Below are 23,891 nucleotides of genomic sequence, written 5' to 3' on the forward strand. Positions count from 1 at the left end.
TGCGTATTTATTACTGAGCTGGAGGAGACAAGACTTTGCTAACTCCTAAGATCTTTTCATCGTGGGCAGCTTGATCCTGCATTATTTTAGCATACTTTTCATTGTCCTGTAGATCCTCCTCATCCAGCATTTCTTGCATTCTTTGTTTATAGCTATAATTGTACCATATATAGCCAAATTATTTTATTTACCTCTAAAAATCTCTTACCTCCTTTAGGATACTGTATTAAAGCACAAATTACTCTAGATCTGTACTTACATATCACTGTCGGGATTATTTTCCTGATTTCGACATTTTTCCAATTTTTTTTCCAAAGCCCTTACTATATCCCTTGAAGGAGGTTCTACGCATTTAGCCATAGACCTTATTTCTAGAATATTCATGTCATGTTGCAATTTAATCTAGTACTATTTCTAGGTACTTATAATATCTATGTGTATATTTACTTCTTACTGCTTCAATTATACAACCCAAGTGCTCCTTGGAGAATAATATGTCGGTCACATAATTATCCAGGTTTGCAGATGCCCTGGATGCTGCATGCAGCGTGGCTGCCAATGCAACTTGGCTTGGAGCATAGAGCAACACGCTATCGGTCAAAAATACCCTTTCCAGAAATTCATCTATATATGGCCTGAGCCTTTCTGGATTCTCCAAGGATGTGTACCTTGTCTAAAAGTGTGCAAGTTGAATCACTCAATAGCCAGATGAGTTTGAACATCTTCAACTATGTACCTTGATATCGATCATCAACCCCTCTACAGGTCTGAACGGATTGTGTACTGTTAAGTTATAATTCAACTGTTGCATTAGAAGCAGTTCATTATTAAGTATGATATCAGATGCCTTTTCCCGGTCACCCTTAATATTAGCGACAAACTGATATATGGAAACATTGAATTCCTCTACCTAAAATATACCCTTTAAATACACGAGTTCATACGCATGCGTTGGTAGAAATTAATTGATAATTACTTTACAAGCCAAGTAGACGCATGTGACCAATATTTCTTTCGGATGATAGTCCATGACACTATTTCTGAGGTAGAATCTTTTGAAATAGTGTAGTGCGGTTGATATAGTAGCCCTTGGCATAGGTGGACTGAACCGGCGACAGAAATCCCTTAATTGCAACTCATAAAAGCGCAGCAGAGTACGTTCCTCTGTGGATGATAGAAAATGTTCTTCCCTTTCCTCTGCCTTGTAAATACATTGTTTATGTTATAATGAAAGAACCAATTAGCATTAGCAGAGAACTAATCATAATAAATCGCTGGAGACTCATTGATTAAATAAACATAAAGCAATATTATGGCTGTATACGAGTGTATTGATAGTTGCACTGTATCGGAACAAGAAAAGCATATAACCTATAATATTGTACAGTAACGAAACGAGATAGCAGCCAAATGTCGGATATATAATAGAAAACAGTAAACAATACTGGAATGACATGTGCAAAATAAACATTGCAGCTTGACAAAAATGAGGGATCAACTTACCGTCATGTTCGCCCCATGCCTTTCAATAAACTCAGCGTTTGTCCTCTCACGTAGTGTTGTTATGTCATTTTCGTCGCAGAACATCCAGTACCTTTTCTGGGAGCTTTGCGGGAACATTTCCATCGGATTCTTGAGAAGTATGATCAAAATTATTCAAATTTGATTTGAAATCACCATCGATCAAATATACTGTTAGAGATGACTGCCAGACTTACTTACGGGAGACAATGACAGTGATGGTAGGTAAGGCGCTTTTTTCGCGCATGCACGAGTTTCGTCAGGACCGTATCTATGTCCGAAGTTTGTGGGGAATTGTGGCGGCCTCACTATGGTCTGGAAACCCGTTTTTCGTGGCCAAAAGTCAATTTTTCAAGATAAAGATTTTCAAAAAATTTTTTTTGGAACAGAGTAAGAATCCTTCAAAGTGTTGCGATAAATTAATTGCCGCACTGCACCCTGATAAGACTGCCGCTTCTATACTATAGTAATAGAAGATTAGAAATTCGGACGGGTAGGCTTGCAATTAGGCTCTTCTTGCTATGCATTTGTAAAGTGGTCGAAAGTAGAGCACTGTCAAATGTGTATCAGAAAGAGTACATAAATATATTCGGGCTTTGTTTTGTATTTTGTAATTGTGTATTTTTGTAATCTTCCGTCGGGTGGGACGATAAAGAAATGCTAAGTGCGTGGGAACTTGGGAACTGGACAGTTCGATTGCAGTGTTTGGGAGAAGAGGATGCAGAGGGCAGCAGCAGATGCAGTTTCGATGCAATTTGAAGTCGGTATAGTTGCGAACTGCCGCCATGAAGAAGGACTGCTGAACAGGGAAAGTTTTGATCCTGCAGAAGAAGAAATCCCCAAAGAATATGGACCCTTCTTCGTTTCCAAGAGGCCTAAATGAAACATGAATGCACGGTTTTACTATTTAGTATGAAAATCATTTTATACGTTGTATTTTTCTTCATTTATTAGTGACTATGTAATTCAACAATGTAACGATTGCTAGAACACGCGATAGCTCGTATCATAATTATAGGATACGTAAAGAACAATTGAAATGACTGGTAATTGCATAGACATATAGAGATAGACTGCGCGGCCTGAACGAAGCGCTGAAGTCCACAATGGCGGCGTGCGAGAGAAAGAGAGCATTAGCCGGGGTCCATAGCGCTCTCTTTCTAATTGATGTGTCGACACATCATATAGAAAGAGAGCGCTATGGACCCCGGCTAATGCTCTCTCTCTCACTCTTTGTACCGCGCGCCGCCATTGTGGGCTTCAACTCGCCCATAAGACGGCGCAGTCTATCTCTATATGTCTATGGGTAATTGTCATGTTTTGTGGTGTCCGTGTTTGTTAATGATTCTCGAGAAGATTTTTTATCTTTTCTTCTACTTAATGGATGAAATACTGACGTATCATTGGGCTGGGCTTGAGGAAAGTCTTCCGGCAGCTATTCTTATTTTCTTGAAGTATAGAGTGCTCTGAAGAGACGCTCGTGTAGAGAAAATAATTGTCATGTATTAATACAACATAAATTAGTCTGCACTTAATTATATAACGTGTTAACATAATATAATTGCGCAGGGTGTAATTACGCAAATTGTGGAGATTATAATGCCCATTGTTGCAAATAATATTCCTTAATATTTGTTTACATAACACTATGAGAAATATTTTAGTTCGGAACATAGACAACTATTTTGCAAGTATGAATAACTATTGTAATGTCGGTAAACAAGTAGAAGAAATTATGGTACAATTTGTACAAATTAACTGCAGTTGTGCAGTCTTAGCATTCAATGCATTGTTAATGCATGAGAGTATGCAATTATGAATGAAGCTATTCAGAATATTTACTGAGAAAACAGAGTCAATTGTTTATTTTAAGTGAGTGCGTGTGTATCTCGTGTGTTAATGAGTGTTGCAATAGAAGAACATAACATAGTGGAAACAGAAGAGGTTCCAAGAAGTTAACTATTCAACTTCTTTGCACAGTAATCAATAATTACTGTGTAAGAATGCAAAACGGTAAGTATATGTATGCTTTTGTTCAAGGATTCATAGTGAAGTAAGTGAAAGTATTTTGTTCAAGGATGCAAAATGTACTAGGTAGGTTGCTGCTCAAGGATACAAAGTATAGTAAATGAGCATTTTGTACAAGGATGCAAATCATGGTAAGAATTCAATTTGTACAAGGATCCAAAATATATAAATAGGTTGCTATTCAAAGACATAAAATATATAGTAAATAGATGGTGATTCAGGAATACTAGGTATATGTATGTAGTAAAATAGTGTCTCGTGAAGTATAGTAAATAAAGATTCAGCATACAGTAAAATACAAGAAGCAGGAAAGGTTCCCAAACATAAGATCAAATTTAATTATACTTAGCAGGCTCTAGAGCCCGCTGCCAATTATCTTACGAGTGTGGTGTGTTTCAGGGATATAGTATAGGTGCACAAGAATGCAAGACACGAGTGTAAACAGACGAGGATTTCAGTAAAAGGGACCATATTTTCTGGTAACGTGATTGTACGTGCCAGTAATAAACAAGTTCGGCGAATGGTTGATAGAGGGTCAGAGGTGGGGGTCCAATTTTAATATGTACGCCCCCGCAAGCGGTTGCACGTCGGATCTGAAGGGGCGTTCCTACGACCCTTTGTCAACCGACGACGCCGCTGCATCTTATCACGATCAAGGCTCGGGATCTCCCATTCTGCTCCTCTACCTCGTTCAGCCCTCGAGGCCATCCCGGTGCTGCCGCTTGTTCAAGCAAAGACGTTGCCTCGACGTCTCGGTGGCTATAACTTTCTACTTTTTGCACGCTGATTTATGATTCTTTATGGTACGCGACGATACGTCGCGTCGCAGCTCGCTACACATTGGATCTCTTAAAATTTCGCGGAGCATCTGCGCGTATCAGGATCTTCGATCGCAGATAAAGAGAGAGACCACTTTCAAAAGTTTTCCTTGAATCGAATTCCTAAACGGTTGCAAATTATGTACCACGCTTCGGCTAATTATTGTTACGTGATACTGGTCGAAGAGATATTTGCGCGACAAAGTGGTCGGCGCCGCACGGAAAAGTAGGATTTACGGCGAAGTCCGGGTCGAAAGGCGATATTGCACCTGAAAGTGAAGTACATCCGCCATTAATCTAATATTGCGGTTGCCGCCGCCCTCGACTTTGCGTGCTGCTTGGCCCCCCTCGTACAAACACAAACGCCGACACGTCGGTTTTGTGGACACGCGCGTCTACAGAAGCACGTTTACGGGGAAGGGTCTCGAACATGGACACCGAGAGAACCAATCGGTCGTCGTTGCTGCTCAGGATAATGCGAAATCAATGTCTAGCAAGAGGTGTGACGGCCAAAGTGGATTACTTTAGCACCCTTCCGCCTCGACGATGGTTCACCGCAATCAACCTGAACTTTCCAACGAATCGCGAATTGATTCGGATGGGGAGATGGGCCTTTGGTCCCAAATATTAAGGATGGTGCACAGACGCGTAGAGAGAGTTTACTCGTTTCTAAAAGCTGACATTGTAAGTCGTGTGAGTTGTTAGCTCAGAAGGACGTTCGTCGCAGTCAGAATTTTTAAGTCATTTCGTTTGGTATTTTCTCTATTCTGGCACGCCCGAATGCAAAAATACAGCGCGCACACACGCACGCGTACATTGTTTTTTTGCATGCGTGACCTACTGTATCGCATGACCGTTAACATGCCGTGGTATCGTCGTCGGTTAACCCGCAAAAAGCGGTATCACGCCTGCTCCTAACACTCCAGGTCTGATCGGCCGGCTGTCCGACACGCAAGCCTTCGGCGATCGAAGCATTCTCGTGTGTTGTTCCTCATGATGGACGTACTGTTTGCATATTATATGGAGTTGGTGGTCACAACCTTTCCTTCTTCCGCTGAAAGCGGGCCCGACAATGCCGCATTGTACAAATCGCAATGCGAATCTCCTAAAAGCAGCTGGACGCATCCGCTTAAGAAACACATAAACGCAGAGGAATATGACACGTTATTAGCCGACAATGGCGATTCGCTACACGCGCATGCACATTTTTCATGGAACACCGCTGAATTTCGTGAACATGACTCGTGAAGATGATTATATTGTACATGAATTAATTCGTGACCCTTTTATCGATACCTTCCTCTCTTAACGACGACATGGTCATTAGTAGACTGCGGATTTTTATGCGAACTTGTCTACGTCCAAGAAACAGCAGTAACAATTACACTACTCCACAGTGTAAATAAATTTCACCCTAATTAATTATTATCGAGCGTATTTCTAGATTCGTGCGTCCGAGCACTACATCACTGTTTTCAGCGACCTCCATTATCCAGTATCGGATGTTTTGGGGCAGCGTGCGTTCACTGGTCTGCGAAATGATTATACGGATCGCGTATGGTGCAGCTTTTGCCAGAGACGTCGTTACGTAACAAATCATAAATCTCGCAGTCAGCGAGCGTGCGTAGCCGGAAAATAGAGGTGTACGGGTTCGTTGCGATTGGATGGGCTCGTGTGCACGTGTGGATGCGAGGCATGTATCCTGTGCATCCTGTATTCATATGTATAAATGAGCTCGTGCTCGTCGAGCTACGCGCGTAAACATTGTCCGTAACAAACGTGTCCGTGGCTCGTGTTTCCCTGGGTGATGTCCCGTCGGCATGAGTCACGACGCGTAACTACGACCACTACAATTTATCGAGGCTGCGGCAAAAGGAATCGGGCGAACAGTGTTTTATTCGGTGAAAGCAGCAGAAGTTGTTTACCACCTTCGATATTTGCTTTTGTGGTCGAGGATTGAACCCGACGACTCTTCTAGCGACAGAAGAAGGAGGCACTGGTCGTAATTCATAAGATAAATATGCGGATGGAAACTTGTCGCAGAAACCGCTCCTCCGTCGGCGAGTGACCGCCGCACCGGCAGCCTGGTTTTTTCCTGAATATTAAACCGCGACGCGAAATTACGGAACGCCGTTCCAGATGCGTATCGGCAGATACGCATCGAGGCGATCGCGCGAACCGAAGCGTCGCGCCGATCTGGAACCAATTATCCTCGTTTCGAATATCCACAACGGGATATCTCTGGCCCTGGGCGTCCGAGATGCAAATAACACGGTTGTCTTGCGACGGGTGCAGTGACAGTGCCCGATCGACAATACGCGTGTCGATGGTACGCGCCAGAAGTCATCAATTATGCGGACTGGTTATACGCAGCCTGTGTTGCCAAACAGTTCCGGATTGTGAAAGAAGGGTAGCAAAATGTGTCCACATTGTGCAAGTGTCGATCAACACGGATCAAATATCAATGGGGAAGACCATTGAGATAGCAATAATACCGCAGGAGAAGATCATAAAGTAACAACATTCTTTTCACATTTTAATGTACATCAACTATGTAAGGGTTTCAAGAAGTTTCATCAAGCCATTTAGGGTTTATGTCGATGTGGCCGCAATTACGGACTGTGTTGTATGCCCGGAGTATTATGTTGCTGTTTTCATTGAAACCATGACGAACTTGAAGAAGAAGCGTTAAATAATGAAGGAATGCGGCGAGTTGGATAAAGCAAACGGAACAGGCAGGAGGCTGAAGAGGGAGTTTGTAAGACGGCTGCCTGAGCGCAACCTTCGCCCCCGGCGGGACCATGGTCGGCGAAACACACGTTGAACAATAAGAAGCATCGTTGAAGAAGAGGAACGGTGGAAAACGAAGGAGAAAGTAACGCAGAAAGAAAGAGCAAGCCAGCGGAGCCAGCGCTCTCGGTTGTATACGGTATAATTACAGAGGGCAGAGCAGTGGCTAGACCCGCTACAGCAACTTATCGTTGCCCAAGGCGCCAGCATACTCGAAATCGGTCGGACTCGATCCTGTTGCGACTCGGTCCTAATTCGTATTCGTGCCCCGGGTGTAACAGATAGTATATGCCTCGAAAACGGCGGAAGGACTGGCAGGGATCTCCTATGCTACGCCCTCCTCCCTATCCGCCGCTTTCTTCTTATCTCGTTTTAGCAATGCAAATCTCGATCGGTCAACGGTAATTCGCGTGTTCTGTGATTCCGACGGGACTCTCGGCGGGATCGTTTTCGCATCGTATCGCGGTCGATTAGAAATTTAAAACTGCTCTCGATGCCGATGATTTGTTGATATCCGGTGGGCAATATCCGTTTCCAGGATCCGAGATAGCTTCCTATTTCGTGTCGGCGGCAACGACCGTGTAGAGTGATATTTCTCCGACGGTATATGATGCGACGAGTGCGGCCCGTTATGCCTCTATCTCCACGGTTTTAATGCGAGAGGCGCAGCCGTCACCTCTCCAAGCCCCGATATAATTAACGACTATGATCAGGGGACCAGTCCACGTGACGCAACTTAACGAAACGTAACAGCGGCGCTACGGAAACCCCAAGTGGTTGAGGCGTGTGCACCGGGAGACGAGCGCGAATGCCTACATTGTCGGGTGTCCGTGTGCGCGAACGCCAACGACAGCGAGAAAAATGCTGCAGCTTATCAGATGCTGCTAATTAGTTTATGATGAGGCAATCAGGGAAAATGCGAGACACTATTTAAACTATCTGATTATCAGCCCCCCCCTTCCGCGGTTCTGCTAACGGCTCCCGGTAAATTACAGGCGCATTAGAGTCATTAGAGTCATTAACTAATTTGAGGGAGAAGAATCGGCGGCAGGGGAGATGGCCAACGAGGTTTGTTTAGCGCTCCGGGACGGATCCATGCGAACATTGTCATTACCGCGGGGCCGTGCACGCAGCCTTGGAACGGCGAGTTAGAACAGTCTAAATATTTTGTTCTTATAATTACACAGTGCACGGCTGTACCGTAAATGGAAGACGACAACCTTGTACCAGCCTGCGTGAGAGACTTCGAAGCGCGATTACGTTTCGCGGTCTCCCCTTGCGTGCCGTTTCTTTTTTTTTCCCGTACGCTGAACACGGAAAGGAAAGCGTTCCCTGAACGCGACAGAACAACGCGGCGTTCCCTAATGCTAAGTACGAGGGCACAAAGGGATGATTATCATTTACAAGGAAAGAAATCGCTCCTATTGTGAATGGTAAATCTGATCTTGACCCGAGCAAGCTTGTCTTTCGATTCACGGCGTTAGAGAACCGCGCTGGGACGCGTATCGTTGTCAGGAAGTCGTTCCAGTGGGACATCTTCATCTGTGTCCCTTCCGGTGAACACGTAAGTACGAGCGACACAAAGGGAACTGAATGCAACGGATTATCATTTACGTGGGATCAGGACTCCTCAGATTAAAACAACATATACGGAGATTATTTCTATTGTGAATAACTGATCTTGACCCCCTTGTCAGGAAATGGTACCAGCGAGACATCTTCATCCCCGTCGCTTGGAGCGAAGGGCGCTGAGTTCGGGGAAAAGTGCTCGCCAGTCTGGTGTACACCTCGCGAACAGGGATTATCCACTTTTGTGGTAATTCGTGGCTTCCGACGCGCAGGCTGCATCGCGCAAGATGGCCGCGGACCCGCTGATCGCTGATTGGCGATGGCGGGGCGGGCGATTTGAGCGGCGGTTGGTGGTTCCAGTATAGCCCGGTGCGAGTAATTTTGATCGTGATTATACTAATTTCATAGTATGCCCCTTCTCAGTGGCTTTATGCACTGGGCGAGTTCACACGAGTCGGCCAGCAGCACGCTGCCCGACTCTCGAGTATCCGTACTTGCGAAATCGAACGCGGCCCTGTTCGATGCCTCTCGAACGCCGGCGAAATTCGCGATTCCGTGTCTCTTTCGAAGTTACCGTCCGTCGTCTGTGGAACAGGCGATACTGTCAAGAAGTAGCCGGTGTCCATTCAGGCTGGCTGAATAGTTTCTTCGGGCATCGGGCCACGACGTGCACGCGATAACAGTGTCATCGTTCGCCGTTCGTTGCAATTACACATACGTGCCGCACGGCCAATTACTCTCCGGCCGAATGGATGCTACCGGTTCGCGCACGTCAAAACGCTCGCACGTAACACGTTTTCGTCCGGCATATGCGGTGTATCCTGGCCACGGTTCACGGTACAAACTCGGCCAGAATAATTCCAGCAGAGAGTATACACTTCTTCTGCGAATAAGGGGAAAAGATGAACACGGCCGAGCGTGTGAAGCCGCCCCTGCTATCGCTATTAACGTCAGCTATATTGAACCGTAATTGTCCCGTGTTGTTAGTGCGGCGTATTCACGGGCAAAAGGCCCCCGTTTCGCTTTCCTCTCCTCTTTCCGCCCCTCTAACATTTTCTATCCTCGTCCGGCCCCCGGTCTCTCTCGTCTCTCCTCGCCTTTCTCTCTCTCTCTCTCTTTTGTTCTTGTGCGCTCGTTTTGCCTCTCTCCTCCCCGTGGGCAGCGAGCGGAGAGCATCGCCGCCGCAGCCATGCGGCAGCGCGGTGGGGGCTAAATTACCACAATTTTGTACTTTTTATACCGCGAGGGAAAAAAAGAGGATAATTTTTGGTGGAAACGCAACAATTTTATCGGCCGTTGTTATGTGAGATCAGTTGGTGTCTACTGCCGCTGCGCGTTACACCTGCCTGTCTCTCGTGTGCTCTCCGCTCCTCCGGTTGACTTTGAAATCGGCATTGAGTGGTTCGTTCCGTTTTGTCACCTCGCCCGCCATGCTCAAAGTGTTACCCCGTCGAATTCGAAGGTGAGAGAGACGCGTGCCGGTTCGTCACCGGATCGATCAACCCGCGCGCATTTATCTGGTCGCCATTTTGCCGACCTTGGGCCCACGGTTTCCCCGAAGTCTATAGATATCTTGGATCTCTCACCCTTCTCTCGAAAGACAAGTGACATAACGATCGGTGTGCACCTGTGCGGCCGTCCGTGTGTTCCCTCCCGATGTGTCTTCGACTGAGTGTCTTCGTAGTTATTGTCAGTTGTCCGGCTGTATGTGATCGTCCTTGAAGAAACGCGTGCACAACAGCCGCCATTTTGGTGACCGCGTACCGTGATGTTCGGAGTGAAGCAATTCCTCAATGTGAATCATTGCCTTCTCGTCTTTCTTGTCCTACGTTGTGAGACTGCGGTGATGGTCCATCCGGTAACTATGATGCTACCTGTAGCCTGGTGTCAGTCGAATCGCGAGCTTTCGTAAAATCCGGTGGTGCTGCTCCATTTATCTATTTCCTACCATCTAATTACTACGCCACTACCTTCTTCCCCGGGCCGTTTTATGCCGCAGACAAATTCTTCTGCACCTCCGCGGTGCCTCGGGCACGGACATCACTGTCACGGGAGATTTATACCTCTTGGAAACAACATGCTTGCGCGGGCGTAGCACGCTGTTCACTTCGGTGCTTGAAAATACTTGTTTCTTTATTTCCCGCCGGACAAAAGTCTCGTCTTCGCCAAAAGAAGAACTCTGTTTGCTTTTGAGGACACAGGGAATGCGACCGGTTCGAGAACTGATGGAACCAAAACCGCAACACCGAGGTTTCGCGAGTCGAGAAACTGGAGGAATAAGTTAGGTTTCCGCGGTTTCTCGCTTAGGGAACGGAATTGTCGGAGCCGTCGGATCCTTATTGATGCCGGGGATATCTATCGCTCCCGGGCTTGCTGGACCAACGCTGAAAAAGGGGGAGACGGAGGCAATAAAACCGCAAGGGCGAAAAGGACGGAGGTAAATAACGGTGGAGGAGGCGTGGTTGGCGCGATGCGGCGCCCTCAAAGCACGATCGTCCCTCGAGGGTACACCTTTTAAGAGTTCGAGGTACGAGGACCGTCGAAACTGGGAGCCCCGGAGATAAGATCCTCCTAGTTATCGAACGGACTCCCGTTCACGATCGATGTACCAGAACCCGTCCACGGGTTTCGATGTTCCCGCAGGCGAGAGCCGTTCCTTCCACCTTTTGATTTCATTGTGCCTTTGAAATGTGGCCTTGGCCATCCACAAGGACGCTTCTTTTATAAAATTGCCTGACCCGCGTCGGCTTTTCTTCGAAGTGCCTCGAAACTCCGCCATTGCGAAACGTCCGCTGTCCGACGGTAGGCATCTTCCATCCGATCGCCGTGCATCTCGATTTTTACGACGCGTAGAAGAAGGACACCAAGTTGGGGCTGGTTGTTTTTGTGTATTCTGGATGTCGATGTCGAACACTGACGGGGAAAGGGCTCCGCTAGAGAGACCGTTGATGCGCTTCCTCGAAATCAGACGGAACGCTAAATAATTTTGGAGGAAACACACGAGTTCCTACGGACAAAAGTCGCCTCCAGACATCTAAATGGCTACCTTCGAGTTAGACCGGCCGGCAAGAGCCACTAACGACAATACGATGACCCCCGAGCCGCGGAAACAAAGACCGGGTCGCAAGAATGGAGGAATACACACCGTTTCAGACGGTAATTACAGCTTCTTCTGTATCTTGCGAGACAGCCGCGGCAGATGCGGATAATGATAGCCCGAATGTGCCGATGTGTCCCGCTTCAACAACGATCCCGATCTCATCGATCACAATGCCTATTGCTCAATATCCGAAACGATTGAACCGGTGAATAACCATGTGGCTCCGTCTTGCCGGGTGCGCCTACAGCATTCTAGAGATTCTAACAAAATTCGTTCCAACATCTCTATTACACCGAGGATTCTATCTATATGCAGATTTGCGGCACGCTTTGTTTGTCTCGTTGAAACGAATCTTCACGGGCTTTTTACCGGCGGTACTTACAACTGTCTCTGTTCACGGGACGATCCGACGCTAGAGCAGGTCCTGACCCCGCCCTCGCGTTCGCAGCGGCCTTTAATTACCAAATATTTTACGAGCCGCGCGTCCAGTTCTGTCATTTGTTTGCTCAAGCACGCCAGAAGTTTCGGACTAATTGATTATCTGCTAATTTGTAACATTGCCTGCTTAGGAAACGTCGAGGATCGCCGGAGCGACGGCTACTGGCACGGGGATCTCTTTCCTCCGAACTCGAAACTGCTACAGATCTCGCTTTTCCACGGTCGTTTAACTTCGCAATTTCATTTTACCTTTTCTCCTGATTTTTTACTCTCACATCTCCCATGTTTCCTTTTTCTAATTCTTTTTTCAACGACTCTTCACACCACATTCCTTCTGTCTCGTCTTTGGAACTGCCGCGAATCTCGCATTTTCACGGACGTTAGCTTTCACCATTCGATTCGTCCTTTTTTCTTTACGTGACACTTCCGTGCTTCCGACGTTTGCTTTTCCAAACTCTTTTCTCGGTCAGTATAATAAGCGGTGCAAACAGTAGAACTTTTCACTGGCTATCAGAGCGCGTTATGGACGTGTAGGTAATAGGTCCGCGTGAGAGCACAGAGGGTTAATGTTTACCCTGGTCTTGTCCGTGGATTGGATAATTGTATTAAACTTGATCATGATGGGGACAACGTAATTCGAGGTTGTTGAGTGTAATCTTGCCACGGTGCTCTAATCGCGACAAAACTGCGGATAGATCTGCACCTCGCAGTCGTGTAACATTTCAATGTAACGACTGTGTTATTCGGGTCAGGTAGACTGGTAACTATCAATCTTACAATCTGAATTAACTTTGTTCTCGTTGCTACACAAGTTTATCTGATTGAAAAATTTATAGACAATGTGCATTTTTACGAAGTAAGACCTCTTATTGGCTCTGAGTGATTCATTAGACACTGTATTACAATGTGCAATGGGTGCTTACAATTAGTAGTAGCAAAGATATCGGTTTATCATTGTCTTTATGTGAATTCTAGCTTTCTAAGATTACAGAGGTCTTCCAACAGCGATATTAGATGATTTCTATTATACCTCAGGGTGTTACAACAAAGATAGAGTTCTTGGGTAGGGCAGAGATACATAGTCCTCATCGAGGAACCTTATATGTAGAAGAACAATCCTTTCGACTAGTTCATTGGATATGTAGCCTCTGAATCATGATCGCCATAGCCCAGCATGTTACAATTAAGATAGGATTCTTGGGAATATCAAAGATACGTAGTTCTTGCGTAGGTCTTTATAGAACAAGACTCCATTAGATGAGTTGATCGGACATGTAGCTCGGTTACAGTGAAGATAGAGTATTGGGTAGTAGCAAGGATATAGGTTCTGGAGGTTGGATCACCGAAACGTGTCTCAGAGGTCCAGTTTCGAGGTCACAGCCGGCTGTGTTTCGCGGTGGAACGTGGCCGAGGAGGCATCGGATCGCATAAGCCGGCTACACGGGGCCAGGACCGCGTAATAACACGGCAGCACGAAACAAACCGACGAATTAGGTACTATCGGGTTCTGCGAAAGCGGTCGACAGACGGACGTAGAGAGCTGGACGGATGGACGGACAGACAGCTAGCGCGAGGGCCCAAACAGCGTGCCGAAGAAGAACGAGGAACTGCGCGGCTGCGGCGGCGAAGGGAGAAGAACGGGCGAAAGGGGGACGATGGGGCTTTCAAGGGGGAGAAGGAAGGGAAGCCTCGAAAGGGCCTGGCCTCGTGCAATTACGGGGCCCCGGCAACCCCGACATTATCCCCAATTATCCGCGTGCGTTTTGAGGTTAGGTTTTCGGGGGCCCTCCGGGCCAGAGACGCGCGAGAGCCACCGCGAGGCACCGCGACCGAAACGTCCACGTAAAACCCGAAAGAAACGGGAGACAAAGGGCGTCGGGCAACTCTCTCCTCTTCTCTCCGAGAGGAACGTGTATCTTTCCGCATAGGCGAGAGAGACAGGGCTCTATTATGTGGCGTCTGGCGTCAGAAACGGATCGATCCGAGAGCACGTTTCGGGTTTTCTCCGCCTGTGTGCTTTCTCGCGGGACCCGTACGACCGCAAGGCATGCGACTAATACACCGTGAAGGGTTGATGCTATTCCCGTGACCGCAGATCGGACCTGATGCAATCACGCTCGAAACAGGTCGACCCGCAACAAGATCCAAGGGAAAACCGTTAGGGACGAATTTTCGCGAGCGAACTGTACACAGCCTTAGCCCACATCGCGAACAAGAACGTGTCACGGTTAAATCGTGTTGCGGCTTGGACTGTGCTTTGATTAGATGTACCACACTGACCTAGATAAACACGACAAGAACAAAGCAATTTCCGCAGCTATGTCGTTCCTTTGTCTCATACACGATGCAAACAATTTTTATTTATTTTACATAAAGATTCCGCTGTCTACTTGCTGCACTTACTAGTCTGTAACCCTCGATTGTCACATGCATAGAACATGTGTAGATAAAATATTTCTACAGAATAGTATTTGTTAGAAATGTTTCGGAACATGCAAATGGTTGTATATCTAAATTGGCAACGCGTGCAATGCGACGATGTCGTATTTGTCGGTCGTGTATTGCCTGAGATTAGAACCAGTTCGGTTATCGTCGCATCCCACGCACGACATGTGTATGATGTATAATTTCGCGGACTGGTTTTATAGTATATTGATCAAATAAATCTTCATCTACGCGTTGCTGACAGTAAAAGTGGCAAAATTCTATCAATGTTATTCCGCCTCTATATTATTCTACCTGTTAGAACGTATGAGGTTCTCAGCTCAGCATATATCAATGGACCAAGCACATTCTATGGATCCTGTTCAAATTGATAATGCATACAATGCGTTTTGTCACCATGAAAGAAATAATTAGGCCATACCCCGAGTTCCCAGGCGTTACGTGTGAGCTAGCTAATCAGAGCGGCGTTCTTCCGTGATCGACTTAAAGGAAACGTTGCGGCCGGGTGTCATGTGCAATTAGAAAACACCCTTCGTGGTACGCGATACCTAATATTAGCTGATCCATCGAAGCGAAAGCGAAACCGAATAATATATTCATAACCGGCCGGCTGAAACAATCTAACCACGGTATAGTTTACCGTGCACCGACGAATACACCCCCGCTTTCCTTCGAAGGGCGTAGTTCTTCGCCGTATATGCTAACCTTTCACTGATCGTCGAGTGCGATCTAGAAACGGCCCGGGGAAGGAAGGGCGAAAGGAACGATAGCGCGATGAAAATAGGGCAGTTTCGAGGACTCGGGCGGACCTCGTGTGTCGGTTGGCGTGCTGGAAAAGATTTACAGTCTCCGCACCGGAAAGGATACCGAGAGGGCGGTTGCTGGAAGAATGGTTTCCGGCGGCAGCTTCTAGCCTTAGAGCCTACACCTACCTGGTCGATACGCGTGCCAGACCAACAGCGATGTCTAGCCGACACAGACACGCTTCGGAACCTCCCGAACATCAACATTCGGCTTCGTCCGTCGCGAATGGGACGCTTCATCCCTTCAAAATGGGCAAGATTAGGACACTTGGAAAAAATGTAACACTAGAATATAATTTGCAACTGGTTTCGTTTCTCTGCCTGCTTTCAATAGCGTGGAAGAATGGCAGTCCTCCGCTGTGGTCTCAGGTGGAGGCAGTCTCAAACACTGACTCTTCGTCATTGAATCACGCGTGAGGCCGTCGCGTGTTCGATTCGCACATACGTAATTCGTCATTGCTTTCGCGGGTTACACCTCTTGAATACAATTTTCATAATGATATGCGCGGTGGACACCGTGCACACGCAGTCTGTTCCGTGGCTCCACCTGGCGCGCCGAACGAAATAAGCCGGCAGCTGTCCAATCGACGTTCACCTTACGATATTATGCGTGTTCGGACTCGTACTCTTCGATTTCACGGTAACGAGCCCTCCCCGTACGCATTCTTTCGATCCTACATACATTGCCATTAACTTTTCATTTTTCACGTACGACGGACCTCGTTACTTCACGAGGAAGTCGCGAAACTGGTCAGTTTGAAGAACCGGAGAGAGTAGTTTTCTTATGGACTCGAGCCCGTTTGTTTCTCTGGAGACAAAAGGTTTTCGTGACACGTTTTTCCATTAAGGTTTAAGTAACTAAAAGACCCTAAGAAAATTGCTCTCGAGCTGAAACCTGGTTGATTTCTCATGTGAATGTCCGCATGCAGTTGCAGCGACTCTATGCGTTGCGAGGTCCCAGCTTTGCTTCCCAAGCCGCGTGTGTAGGCTTTCGAAATATCACGTTGCCCCGCTCTATAGTTCGGTGCCTATCAATCACTTGGCGCATGGTCCGGCAATAAGACTCCTCGAAGGAGGGAGCTATTATCCTGCCAGACTCTTGTGATGCACGACCTCCAAGCCCGACGCTGGACCTCAAGCTCCCGCCGAACGATCGCGCGCCGCACGAAAATTCCGCAACCGAATGCGATCCGACACCCTACGCACCTCGTGCCGCGGCCATGGAAAACGTAAATCGCCTTTGCAAAAATTCGGCTACGCAGCATTCACCGTTTATACTACCAGAGCCTCGGAATTGCAAAGGAATTGCAGATCCTGTCATCAGAGCAACCCTAATATTCAAGACTGCAAAAATCGAAGAGGGGTCTGTACGGATGCATTATTTGTCATTCTTGCAACTATCCCACTTAAAATTTCTAGTGTTATCAAATTCTACAGCGTCGAATCTTCAGAATAATTATTTCTAACAATGTTTCTAACGTTGCAAAGTTCTATAATATTGCTGAAAGACAGTTTCCAAAAGACAGATCCTTGCGGTCGATACTGTCGATCTCATAGAACACTGTCACGATGATTAATCCTTCAATTTCATATAATTTATAAGCAAATTCTCTATGCACCGTTTTAGACATTGTCGAGCGACCACCAACGCTTGATCTCCGAGTCAGAGCAGACCCGACGCTCCTGATCGGAGGCTAACCGAACAGGTGACAAGCAGCACGAATAACAAATGAAAAAAAACCGAGTTTCGTGATGATAAAAATGTAGCAGCGCGAATAAATCAGCATCAAAGTAACCGTCACCGGTCCGGGAGAGAGGAGAGTTATGACTTCGAAGATGCGAGGAAGCCGCACGCCCGCGTTTTATCTCGGTCAGCCGGGTATAATGAAAAATCCGACAGTGAACATAAGTTATAAAGCGTTCCCGAGAAACAGCGATCGGACTCGTTCGCCTCTTGAATATTCATGGAGGGTCGCGCCGTCGCACAATGGCAGGATTGAAGGCATCTGGCCGAGAAAACAGGTCTGCCATTATCGAATAAAATGATCGCTGATATTGACACGACTCGTCGGTCACGTGGGAGGATATTCGATGCGCAGATATACAATACAACTGGATGATAATCAGATCTGCGAGGAGAGAGAGAGAGAGAGAGAGAGAGGGAAAGAGAGCGGAAGAAGAGGATCGAAAGGAAGAGGATCCCGTTGCAACTGTGCAAGGGGGAATCTCTCTCGTTTCCTTTCGCGAGTCCGAATGAAATTTATACCGCGTGTATGTCCCTCGTAATGAGACTAATGAAATTATCTCAGGCGCGAGAGGAGATTAACGTCGGAACGAGAAGTCGCGTTGCGTGATTCGCGAATCCCCTAAGGTTGGGCTCAGCCTTCGCTGCATTCGCATTCGTGACAGCTCCGGGAACGCGTGTGTGTATTCCACCGGCAGAAAAAAATATTATCGGGAGAGATGTCTGCCCGCGTTATGCGCGAGAGTACCCCCCGTGCAATACGCACGCCATTCTATTATACATATGTATGTTCTGTATGTATACACGGCGAACTTTTCCTTCCCTGTGGACTTATGAATGCGTCGCTCACACGCGATTCCGCGGCTTGAGGAGTTCCATGACTTCCACGAGCCTCTATCCACCATCGAGCCGCAGAACGCTATGGAATCCGCGATCATTCCCCGAGATCAAGATACCGAAATGCCAACTCTCGGACTTGTTACCGCAGTTGGGAAAATTCTACCTCGAGTTCTCGAATCTATACCAAAGGCCTCCATTCGGGTGATTCATTTTGATATTGGAAGCTCTGAGAAATCAAGATTTTATTGAAATTCACCTAGTTAGTTACAGTGCCGAATTAGGTACAGAAGAGATCTTGAATGGGTCATTTCAATTTTTTGATAGTCCTAGTACAACAGGTTCTCGATTGAAGTTTCGGCGTTCCTAGTCCTCTGGGGTATCAAGAGATAGGCGTCGCAAGATCTACGCAAGTGAATGGGATTCTCGCGTTTCTCGAATGCGCCGCGGTATTTGGGGTGGGTGTAATCGCTTACGAAATGACATGCAAATGCAGCTGGCATCCAAGGCGAGTCTGGTTTTTCAGGGCGTTACCCTCGGAAATTCTGGTCGGTTGGTTGGTCGATGGCGAACGTTGAGGGCGGCGCATCTGTCGGCGGAAGATTTATATCCCGGGGCCGAGGTTCCGTCCACAGACTTGCCCGTTGCAGCGTTACCTGCGATAGGCACGCCACATGAACGTGTGCCTACCTTGTTGCTGATTTCGAGTTTGCTACAGCAAAAACCCTTAATCTACGGTCTTCAATCTCGGAAAACTGAAAATTCCCTGCTGAACAGATCCACGCATTTTCGCAATTTTTCACTGCTGAGATTTCACTTTACACTGTGATCGGAACTCTTCGGGTTGACCCTTTTGGGCTGATGTATCCTGTATGCGAAAACTATCACGATTTGATATTTTCATGAATACTTAAAAATATTTCAAAAAGTGGCTAATGTCAGGAGTTGATCAGCTAAGAATCTCTCTTTCCTAGAATCCTACATTGTTAGAATCTTCATGTTCTTGGATTCGAAGTGGACCTTTTATCTTGTTTGAGTGGATGGTCCAATATAGGGGCTGGTAGGAATTCCGAGGGATGAAAGCAACGCCATCGAAGAAGGGCTGGAATTTCTGCACGGGCCTGATAGAATATAGTGGAGCGGCAATAATCAGCTACCTTTGCGGCCGTGACGGCGAGGTTACCAAGGCCCAGACTCAAAATGGAGGGACGCGGACGGCGAGAAAACGATGCGCTGCGGCGCGATTATACTCGGCTGCGAGGGCCGTCCGGTCTATCAAAACCCGCTCGGCCATACATCAATGCCATCTATACGTATAATTTCGATGTCGACTGCCGCTCGTTTTATTTGCTGCGTGCAACGGCAACAGCCGTACGCAGACCGCGGTTCCAGGCTAGCTTGATCGGCCGTGGTACGTGCTTTTAGCGATCGCGTTTGATTGAACGACAAGTCGCGAGGACTTTACCCGAGTAAACATCGGAAGGAAACGGGCCTCGGTCGAGAAAACGCAAAAACTTGAAAAATGATCAGGCGAACCAATCTCTCGTCGATGATGGATGGAACGGGGACGATTGGAGGATTTAACTGTAAATTTTTCATACACATCGATTGCTGATTCTTCTTCCTCGAAGCGGATACTTAACCCCTTGAAGCCATACTGTATTCATTTTAGCTGGAAGCAGCTATGCAATCGTAGTGCTAAAATAATTTACAATTAAATTATTGTCACAGTGAAAGTAAGAATCACATTATAAATGATTTACCTAGAGCTCAGTCACTGTAATTTGATAAAAGAATTAATGTGGGTGCTAATCCAAATTTTTTGAACGTATACAGTGTACGTACATGTTTATCGTGTATATTAACAACCCTCTAAGGGTGTGTTTGTACAGACGTTTGTCTGTCACAGTCAAAGGGGGTTTGCTACTGTGCTGTTCGACAATGTCGTCTCCGGTGACCACCGTTTCCGCTGGTCGGCGTCCGTTTGCTTGCGATAAATCATTAGCCAACGTATTAAGATGCTAAAGAAGACACACGGCGGTATTGGCAGTTAAATGACACGGTATTATCCGTAGGCAATAAATGTCACAATGCAATGTAATGACTCTGTAATTTTGGTCACTTAGCGGACGCTATAGCGTCGGCCGTAGAGACGTTCGCGCGCGCGAGTGCACATGCTACGTTGTCGATCTTCATTTACTTGCGCGGTAACAGGTTGCGGCAGATAACACCGCGATATTTATTGCATTTTCCGCGCGGGAAAGGAGACGATGGAGCTCTATCTAGGCACCGGATCGTAAATTTTCGCGATTCATCGGGCAACGTTCTCTCGCGACGTGCTCGAACACGCAGAAGAAACAACTTCTCGCCGGAGAGACGTTCCCTTTTGTTGCATACCTTCGTGCGTTTTTTTCAGCTCGGCCGCTTCCTCGAGCTGACACTTAGGAATTAACAGATCGCTCGGTGGCAATTAAACCCCCCAAAGTCTAACTCTCGCCCGATGGTTCCCATGGTTGCACTATGCGCCCCCCCCCCTCCCTCGACAACGGCTGGCGAACAGCGAAAAATAAGAAACGAAAGAAAGATTCGGGGCACCGATTCGGAAATCGAGGCTGGAGGGGCTTGTGGGGGAGAGGAGACGTTGCAGACAGACATCATCGACAACCCCGATGCACCATGGGGGCACACGGGGTACACGAGCTACAAGGAGAGACGATCCTCTTTGGTTGCGCTCTCGGGGTCGTGAGACCAGCGAGAAAAAAGGCGGGCAGAAAAGAAACAGCAGACCAGAAAAGATGCTGCGCCGTCGCGCAGGGCAATATTTACGAGAAGGGTTGGGTTCCTGCGAGCTTCAACCGCGGGACGTAATTGCACCGCCTGGCTACCCTGATTTATTGGGTTATTACGGATCCTGCGTAAGAAAATTTCGAGCCGCGTGCTGTATGGATTTCTTTCGCAGCGGACGATATCTCTGACCAACATGGCGTCGCGCCATCCTCTTCGACGTCTTTTTAGGTGTTCTAGCCGAACGGCTCTTAACATACAGGGTGGGCAACATGCCTCGGTCCCTTGCATTAGGATTTATTTTTAATCTCTTAAGAAAAAAGGAATTAAATTAATTAATTAGAAGCTAAAATGTGACTGGTACGTATATGCACACTGTGAAAAAAAGTAGTTACTTCAATAACACGCGTGTTATTGTCATTTTTTTACTTCGATGAATATCAATGTATTCTTTTCAATAGTATGAAATTTAGAAGCAAATCGTGATGTATTTGAATTGTCTATCATGAAATGATTGAAAATATTATTCGATTCAATACCGTACATTATTATTCGTAATATTTATTTTTTTCCTTCAATCAGATATATTGTTAAAAAATTTGAGAAATGTATTGATTTATACTGGAATTGGTTTGAGGCCATATCTTATTTTTTTGAAAACATTGATGGTCAAGCTATTCGCTTATATGATTGACGGAAATGAGTTTTGCTATTGAAATTCAATAGTATTAAATATTAAAATAAGTTCATATGATATTGGCACTATTCAATAGTACATCTTATTGAATCAACGTATATCTTTTTTGTTTCGACAGGATTTTTTTCTCAGTGCAGATTGTACGTATGTAGATCGTTGTATAAAAATTAAAGGTTATTTAGATTGATCGTCTACATTGATTCTAATCCTTAAACTCTCCTAATTTAAGACCATTATGTCTTTCTGATAAGAGCAATAAAGTCTTGAACCTCCATCTAACGTACAGAATATCGCCAGAAACGTTGAAAATCGCCTTCTTCGCACACGGCGAATTTGATAGTATTGATCGCGTAAACGTTTTCAAAACAACCATAGACAGGGTCTCTCCCAGGAAGAGTGACAGCCAATATTTTACGAAAAACGGTTGGGATACGTAAATTGGCGCTTGAGTGACAGTCCGCGTACGACGGCAGAGGGACTCGCCATTGAAACGGCTCGAATCTAATAATTCTTTCGTTCTTAAACAACTGGAATGCACATCCACCATTACCGTAATTGTATGTACGCTATAGTTGTTTGCCTTGTGCCGTCGCGCCAGTCCAGGACCTGGTCTTCGATATCGTATTGGTTATTCGAGTTATTCCAGACAAAAGTCTTTCCATATGTACGTAAAAGCACAAAATACTACTTCTGCACTGACATTATTTATCTTCCAAATGTCTCCATTCGCGAAGTAGAAAAGCGAGGAATATTTGTAAAAAATTGAACAGGTTCGTTCCTCAAGGGACAAGGTTACGATATGGGTTGAGCGTCAAGCGATACCATTTTTCAGTGGGGTTAATCAGCAAGAAGCCGTAAATAGCCGAATGGATATTTCTAATCTAGGAAGATAGATCGCACGGATGCTGATCGATTTCTCCCGATCGAATCATGGAGGATAGCGATCGGAATGTCCCGGGAGTCATCGAAGGAGGTAAACCAACTTCATTCGGGGCCATGTTAGACGTGCCCCCGGCATTTTGGCGTTAGGCGATAAATCTCGAAACGATAGGGTGGGGGGTAGGGCCCGAAGGGTCGGCCGGAGAGGGCAAAAAGGAAAAAGTAGGATGCGAAAACGAGGGAATGCGCTCTGCCAATAGATTTACGAGCCTATCCATCTTCGTAGCGCGCTTGGTCCGGTGCACATGCTCGCGAGGAAAGCCGTTCGGTGTATTGGTGTATAAACACGTATACGAATGTACCTACGATTCCAGAAGAACGGCTCGTTATTATAAGCCAGCAGGCGTAATTGTTTCCAAGGAACCGACATGGCGAGGACCTTGCCTGGGAACAGCCGAAGTGTCGGCAGCCTTCTACAGGACGTTCCATCGATAGTGCCGTCAGTCACGACCACCTCGAGCGATCCTAATCGCGGAGGAGCCCCGCGAGTTTGGTTTCCAACTCGCCTAACATAGAAATGGCGCGGGAACGTGTTCTCTCGACGGTGCAAAAGCCGTGCTGCAAGCGTGTCCCGCTCGAGATCGAGATTAGATAAATTATAATTCCTCGTGCAGAGGCCTGATAATCCAACGGTAAAATATGGAATTGAAAATTAGAAGCGGCTCCATTTTTCGTCCGTGTGTACGCGTGAAAATCGCGTGCACGCGCTGCCACTCTCCTGTGGCCATTCAGCGCACGCCGAGATCATGCTCGGCCTCTGTGGTTATGCCCGCCGGAATTACACCGTTAGAAATTTATTGACGCTGCTCGTTCTGTTTTAGGGGCTACGAGCCATCAACTCCTCGTTCGTTCGCGGCCCTGGGAATACACGATCAACAACGCCTTGGCCTAATCTCTGCAGCCCGGAATGCGGCACAGTGCGTTCAAGCAAGGTGGTTCGATGATCGAAAATTTTTATGATTCACGTGTTACATTAATAGCACTGTTTTATATTGTGACAATAAATTGTTTCTATCCCCCATTCTGCGTCTTCATCGATCGAAGACCAGTGCCAATCATTGCCGAAGTGTCCTAAATCCAACTCCACTACATACATTATACCGACTTCGAATTACTTTAGAAGCTGCACAAATTAATGGAACCTATGGAATACATAATTTATATTATCTCTTCCACAAAAATGCTAAGTAGTCTAAAAATCAACAAACCTTTCTATCATGTTATTATAAACACGATTGAGGCACGCTCATTTGTCTCTTGATAGTTTCAATTACATCGGGTATCGAACCTGACAAGAAAATTGGTTCGAATGCAAATGGTTCTATCCAGCATCGATTACAATTTACCGGTCACGAATCTTGTATTAATCAGATTATGT

At 46.4% G+C, this 23,891-nt stretch overlaps 1 protein-coding gene and 1 long non-coding RNA gene across 3 annotated transcripts; one reads left to right on the plus strand and one right to left on the minus strand.

The window, feature by feature from the left end:
• Window positions 1–4: 4 nt before the first annotated feature.
• Cych (cyclin H) lies at window positions 5–1,851 on the minus strand. 2 transcript variants are annotated; one of them, XM_076428865.1, is made up of 7 exons: window positions 1,723–1,851; window positions 1,504–1,632; window positions 977–1,201; window positions 737–910; window positions 448–673; window positions 260–371; window positions 5–152 (listed from the first exon to the last, which is right to left on the minus strand). In XM_076428865.1, the coding sequence occupies exons 2-7, from the start codon at window positions 1,624–1,626 to the stop codon at window positions 11–13; spliced, it is 1,002 nt and encodes a 333-aa protein (XP_076284980.1). In that variant the 5' UTR covers window positions 1,627–1,632; window positions 1,723–1,851; the 3' UTR covers window positions 5–10. The 2 variants fall into 2 exon arrangements, with proteins under 2 accessions (XP_076284980.1, XP_076284979.1); XM_076428864.1 differs by having other exon boundaries at window positions 1,719–1,737.
• Window positions 1,852–9,278: 7,427 nt separating this feature from the next.
• LOC143211334 (uncharacterized) lies at window positions 9,279–23,527 on the plus strand. The gene is made up of 2 exons (XR_013009436.1): window positions 9,279–11,882; window positions 23,335–23,527. It is a non-coding gene; the product is annotated as an uncharacterized LOC143211334 (long non-coding RNA).
• The last annotated feature ends 364 nt before the right edge of the window (window positions 23,528–23,891 follow it).

This window comes from Lasioglossum baleicum, chromosome 8 (genome assembly GCF_051020765.1).
Source record: "Lasioglossum baleicum chromosome 8, iyLasBale1, whole genome shotgun sequence".
Lineage (NCBI taxonomy): Eukaryota > Metazoa > Arthropoda > Insecta > Hymenoptera > Halictidae > Lasioglossum > Lasioglossum baleicum.